The 6,663-nt window shown below is 32.6% G+C and overlaps 1 protein-coding gene across 1 annotated transcript; it reads left to right on the top strand.

Annotated features, from left to right (window-relative positions):
- The first annotated feature begins 1,304 nt into the window (after nucleotides 1–1,304).
- On the top strand, nucleotides 1,305–6,235 carry LOC143047037 (heat shock 70 kDa protein 12A-like). Its single transcript, XM_076220024.1, has 4 exons — nucleotides 1,305–1,633; nucleotides 2,598–2,816; nucleotides 4,432–4,591; nucleotides 5,017–6,235. Exons 1-4 carry the CDS (start codon nucleotides 1,322–1,324, stop codon nucleotides 6,150–6,152), a joined length of 1,827 nt encoding a protein of 608 aa, XP_076076139.1. The 5' UTR covers nucleotides 1,305–1,321; the 3' UTR covers nucleotides 6,153–6,235.
- Nucleotides 6,236–6,663: the final 428 nt, after the last annotated feature.

Genomic DNA, 6,663 nt, shown 5'->3' with positions numbered 1-6,663 from the left:
GCAAATCTTTGAATTTAGTTGTATATGTATTTAACAGTTTCGTCAACATAAATTTGACCCTTCGGTCAATACCAGTGTATCTTTTCATTCATTCCTAATGGTGTACAGTTAGTTATGTTGACAGTATACAATACTACTTGGAAACATGTGTCATCAAGATTGAAATGAAAAAAGTGCTTTCCTTTTTTCTGATGTTTACATCGTAATACTTATTTTCAAGAGGATTTTTTGGCGGACAGTTGGAGTTAGTAAAAGTGTAATAATTTTTGTTAGGCAAAAACATGACTTTATTAACCCGACCTACTCATTTGTTCCTGGTGGGTTATGCATGCATACCAAAGGCATAATTTACCAAAATGAAACAACATAAGGACAAGCAAACCCTGTCGACATACTAGATCGCGTTCTGTTTAGAAGTGACTATCTCTGACAGTATTTTCACATTGATTTTTGAATTTGTCGATAATCTTCTGTTGCTACTATTATATACAACACGTTTTTGAAACAATTTAACTAATAGTATCAAAAAAGCAACAAACCAAATAACAACTTTTTCAAATGTAAAAAAAGATTATTGCATTTTTTTCAATGTTTATATTGCTAATATTTTACTAACTGTAAGAATAAAAAAGCACACGTTTAGAACTATATAATATCCGTTCTTTTGATAGGCTGACAATAATTGCAATGCATTCCAAAATAAAATTGTATTTCTATAATGAGTTTTGAAAATTCGAAGTTTGAACCTGTCCCTTTTTTTCCGACATAAATGTATCACTTTACATAATTTTAACCAAAGAAGACAACCCAATTAAACATGAAGGCCATATCAAAAGGCAGGACATATATAAAAGAGTTGTATTAAGTGTCTTTCTACATCCAATACCAAGTATATTAAATTTCGTAAAACGTCTGTTGACTTGAAATAATCCTTCGTATGCATCTGATCCACGTATATCTCCTCTTGATTTTTATTTCACACTGCCCAAAGTATATTCTAATTCATTTTAATATTTTAATGTATAAATTTCTTATTTAAAACGACACCAAATATACTTTTAAAAGAGAAAACTCTACACAAGAGACCAAGTGGCACATAAAGTTACAAATATAGTTGACCGTACAGCTGTCGCGAGTTTAAACAAGTTCATTAGCGACCCTCCTGTAACTGGGGATAATGGTGTTACATCACACGTTAAACAAATGGTAAAAATTGAGTTTGAAATTTCCTTTTCCTTGGTTGTGTAAATCTTTTATGTTTAAAATGGTAAAACAAATATGATGTTATATATGATTTCAGAGTAGAAAACAATGAGGCTGAATGGCTGAAACAAAAATACTTGTAGTTGCGATTGATTTTGGAAGTTCCGGTGCAGGATATGCATTCTCATTTGCCTACCAATATAAAAACAATCCTTTGGATATCTCCACATCATTATGGAATAATGGAAACGGACCACTTCAGGCAAAAATTCCGGCTGTTCTTCTTTTTAATCCGGATAAAAAGTTTCACTCTTTTGGATTTGAAGCCGAGGACAAATATGAAGAGCTGCTGAACACCAATGAAGAAGATCAATGGTATTTTTTGAAAGGGTTCAAAATGCAGTTGTATAGTGCAGTAAATGCCGGAGAGGTATTTATTCTTAATTCATTAACCCTTTTTTTGTATACATATGTTTTGTTTTGAATCACAGTGTATGGCCAAATTCAATAAAGACACGTCTAAATTCAATTTAGTCGATAAATTCAACAGTACGTTTTGTAATCGAGATGAAATTTGTTTTTTAAGCAGCAACCCTCTATCAAGGGAATCCTAATATGGAATACAAACATGAAAAGATCGTATCAATTTGATGATAAATACTTCGTATCGAGTGCTGCTTGAATTTTGCAACATAGAAATGGAACATTAACAACTGGGAAGCTGAAATCATTTCTTTGTCATAAAGTTTTGTTAATCAAGGATTTCGAATGCAAAACCTCTCGCAGTAACTAGGAAACCTCTCTAATGATCCCAGTTGCTTGAATAAAATGTCTTACTAACAAGGATTTCTAAAATTTGATATACAAATTACTTTTTCAAAATTGGAATAAAAAACGATTAACATTCAAGTTTTTTTTCATGGATGCAATGGAAGCAATTCACTGGAAAAATCTCTTGTTTTGTTTTGTTCATTGTCAGATCGTATGCTTACATTTCTGGAGCATTCAGATATATTTGTAAAAATGTTATCAATCTTTTGACTTTATTGGGTAGATGTACGGTAACTATAACAGTTGCTTGTTCTTTCGTTTTTCTTCTTTTAGTCATTGTTTTTCGTATGATGTTTGGCCCCGCTTCAAGCTTCAATGCACATGCATGTGTGAAGAATATATACACCTATACACCTTTAGTTAGTTATGGTTTATGAATATATTCTTTAAAGAAAAAAGTTACTGCGCTAAATGCTTGGGGTTTTTGTTGGTATTAATTCAGTTGTCATGTATTTAACTCGAGTGTAAATAAACATTTTGATTTCATAACCAATCTTAACGTCGAAATCCCGCAACACTTCTCAAACAGAAATGTATAAATATGTTTGAAAATCTGTTCACAGGATATCAGAGTAGACTTTGAATTGCTGGATGTTGGAGGAAAAAGTATATCTGCAAAATCTGTTTTTTCTGCCGCTATTGGCTTTTTGAAAGACCATTTCATCCAGCAGATGCATTGGAGAAAGCTTGGGACGGTCGAAGACGACATATTTTGGGTAGTATCGGTACCAGCAATCTGGAATGATTCTGCAAAACAGTTTATGAGAGAATCAGCTGAAACGGTAAACTATATTTAAACAATCCTCGAAATTGTATATAACGGTATAGGAGGCTTTGATACCATGTTAGCTAAAGCTTCATATACTAGTATATTTGTATTTTCTCTCACCGAAAAAACGACTTGATGAGGAACGTCATAATAAAACCAGATACCAAGAATTACTTGGTAGCGAAGAACAAACAGAGTCTAACATGCCGTTTAAACGGTAAAAATCAAATTAAATTGATACAGAAAACCCTTAGTTTAGGCCAAAATGTTAGAATAATCAAGTTTTTGTAAAGTTTGTGCTGAGATCTTCAGCTGAAAAAAAATCAAAATTCTAAATTGAGACCAACTACAATTCAAATTTTTCATATTTTTAAAAATGAAACAATTTTGGTTCATCTTCATAATTGTATCAAAAAAGTTCTTAAACCTGAATTCATTTTAACTGACAACGATTTGTTTTTAAAACTTAAACACTTGTAGCTTGTTTTAAACAAATAAACCCCGAATGTAATTTTTCGTTCTGTTTTGTTTGGTATAATCGAAAATATAAATGAGTAGCATCATGAAATAACAACAAAAGGTAAATACATTCCATTTAAAGACTTTCAGGCATCCTAAGTAGTTTTGACAATAAAGTCTAATCAAAAGCTGTCCATTAACACAAAAAAATGAAGTTTGAGTATAAAACTACGATTACAAAAACATCTAAGCGAAGTGCACCAAAAAACCATAAGAATTATATGTTTAACCTAGGAGATCTTGGGACAGTATTCCAGTCAAAGTAAATATTACGGGGCTTGTATTTTCCTATCATGATTTACTTGATAGGGGTTGCTGTCCACAGGGAAGCTATTAAACCAAGAGTTCAAAATGGTGAAGTTGAAACAATTCCTTCGTAAATATTATGGACGCCATCACGAGTTTGTTGACCGTTATCGAATATTCGTTTCACAGATAATAGCGGATATGTTCGTCATTACTACAACCCCGATACCTTTTCAAGAATGTGACCTACCGAATGAGACGTATTGACTGTTTTGAACTAACTTGAGCAACACGAAGGGTGCCACATGTGGAGCAGGATCTGCTTGATCTTTCGAAGCAACAGATCACCCTATGATTTTAGTTGGGTTCATGTTACTTAGTCTTTAATTTTTCTATGTTGTGTTTTGTGTATAATTGTTTGTCTGTTCTCTTTTTTTTTATTTAGCCATGGCATTGTCAGTTTAATTTCTATCTATGAGTTTGAATGTCTCTCTTGTATCTTTTGTCCCCCTATGGTGGATAGGCTTTCTCTTACCTAGCTTTACCTAAATTGTTTGTGATATCAGTCTATATAAAAATGAAATTCTTTGTTCGTTTAATATTAACAAAAATGTATGAGCAGTACAAATACCACGATAATAATGAACAATATCAAGCTTATATACTTACCTTTATGGGTAGTAAAGACATACAAGTCACCCGTATTAGCAGAAGTATAGTTTTCGATAATTTTTTAATAAAATATGATTAAAAATTTGTTACTTGGTAAGAGTAAGTTTCACATTTATAATTATCCATAAGCATGATATACAATAAAATATACATATTGAAATATATTTCATATTGATTTGTTTTTTTTTTAGGTTGGAATCAAAGGTGACAAGTTCATTATGGTATATGAACCTGAAGCTGCATCTATTTACGCAAGACTTCTTCCCGTTGATAAGTTAGTTGGAAACAATGGTGCAGTCATACTGAAAGCTTTTGATCCGGGTCGAAAGTTTATTGTTGTGGATGCTGGAGGTACTATTATGAAAGTCAAACAATTTTTTTTATTTCTCCCAAAGTCGCACCGCAGGGGATATGGTAACTGTTCTTATGCTTTTGATTGAAATTAGTCAAAGGTCTAGGTCACAACAGTTTTTGATAAACTCAATTTTTTATCAACTTTGGTATAATCTTGTCTCAAAGGATGAATAAGACCAGTATTGAAGCTTGAAGGTTAACGGTTATATTCATAGACTGACATTCAGACCATATTTTGGTGGTATCATTTTTGGGTCAGTAGTTAAAGGAAAAGTTCACAGTTTTTTTTATTTTGAATACAATAGAACAAGGAATCAGATCACAACAGCAATACATAATTTTATACTCGTATATTTACATATTCTTTACAATAATTTGTTCAGTTCTATGAGTACATTTTATTTTAACTTTTGATACTATAGGTGGTACTGTAGACATTTCAGCTCAACAAGTTTTAGAGAACGGTGAGCTTAAAATAATACACAGAGAATGCGGTGGTCCATGGGGAGGCGAATGCATAAACAAACAGTTCGTAAATATGCTTATAGAACTTTTCGGAAAGGAAGTTATGAAACAGTTTAAAAATAAACACGGAGATGATTTCTTGCAACTACTGAGAGATTTTGAAGTAAAGAAAAAAATGTATAGAGTAGAAGACGAGGAATCACTAACCATTCGTATGCCTTTAAGTCTGATTGAATTGTTCCTTGATATAAAACAATCATACGTTCAAACAGCTATTGCAAGTTCAAGATTTGATGAAACTGTACGACTTAAACGAGACAAATTATCTATTGCAGGATCTTTAGTTGAAACGTTTTTTTCGGAAACCATAGGGATGATCATTGATGAACTAGTATCCATATTGACACATGAAAGATGTTCAGATGTTAGTGCAATAATGATGGCAGGTGGTTTCTCAGAGGCTGACACATTACAATATGCAATTAAAAAGCAATTCCAATCGTTGGAAGTTTTTATACCAACAGATGTGTCTCTTTCAGTGTTGAAAGGGGCTGTTATTTATGGCCATAATCCAAATGTTGTATCATCAAGAGTGTGTTATTATACATATGGTGTTAATGTTGCCAGAAAATTCAACCCAAGTATTCATGATCCGAGAAGAAAGTTTTTTAGAGACGATGGAGAATATTGCAAAGATATTTTTGACGTTCTTTTTGAAATAGACGAAGAAGTTCATATTGGACAAACTAAAAGTATTTATGCGAGAGACACTTTTTTCTCAAAGGCAAGGCAAATCAATAGATATGATCCATACAAATGGCGATTCATGGTTAGTACTAAAAAAGACCCTTTCTACACTACAGATGAAGGTTGCATGGAACATGGATCCATAATTGTCTTTCCACCAAATGTAATGTGGCCGAAAATAGTTAATAGCCAAATATTACTCAAAATTGCTGGAACAGAGCTGGTGGGAACGTGTGTAGATGAAGAAACAATGACAGAAAAGTCCGTTAGATTTGAATTTTTACCCTCAATCAATAAAAATCAAGAGAGAAAAAGGTTGTTTGATCCGTTCTATCTAGACATTTAGCTTTGAATTAACATTGATTTAAACTTGTCAGTAATTACAGTCGAACCTCGTTGTGTCGAAGTCGAAGGGACCAGACGAAGCTATTCGACTCATCCGAGGTTCGACTCATCCGAGGTCGAGTGTGACGTCATATATTTGAAAATTTATAAAACACCAATATGTGATTTCTGTAAATTAGATGCATGTTTATTGATCATTGTGCTTTTTTCGATATGATAATATATGATTGTGTATTTATGTTCCGTATTTTAAAAAATTCAACACACAATATTCACAAATAAAATCAATACACAAATATTTACAAAGGTCAGTCACTATAAATTATGGAATCACTCGCGAAAATATTTTCATAACTTATCTTTAAAGAATGTGAACCGTGTTCCTAGTGGGGATTGCTTCCCTTAGAAAAACTTAGTAGATACTTAGTCAGTCGTAAGCGGTTGAGCTAAGGAAGTACTAAGTCTTCCTTAGCTCAGTCGGTTAGCGCGCTGCCTTGTAACACAGAGGTACC

This window comes from Mytilus galloprovincialis, chromosome 9, assembly GCF_965363235.1.
Source record: "Mytilus galloprovincialis chromosome 9, xbMytGall1.hap1.1, whole genome shotgun sequence".
Lineage (NCBI taxonomy): Eukaryota > Metazoa > Mollusca > Bivalvia > Mytilida > Mytilidae > Mytilus > Mytilus galloprovincialis.
Note: the sequence above shows the minus strand (reverse complement) of the source record. Positions and strands in the feature narration are given on the sequence as shown.

What these genes read in the sequence shown, in the direction of transcription:
- LOC143047037 (XM_076220024.1), top strand. Translation starts at nt 1,322, where the DNA reads ATGGCTGAAACAAAAATACTTGTAGTTGCGATTGATTTTGGAAGTTCC. An exon ending in GTGCAGTAAATGCCGGAGAG is followed by an intron (nt 1,634 to 2,597) that starts GTATTTATTCTT and finishes ATCTGTTCACAG; the next exon opens with GATATCAGAGTAGACTTTGA. An exon ending in TATTGTTGTGGATGCTGGAG is followed by an intron (nt 4,592 to 5,016) that starts GTACTATTATGA and finishes TTGATACTATAG; the next exon opens with GTGGTACTGTAGACATTTCA.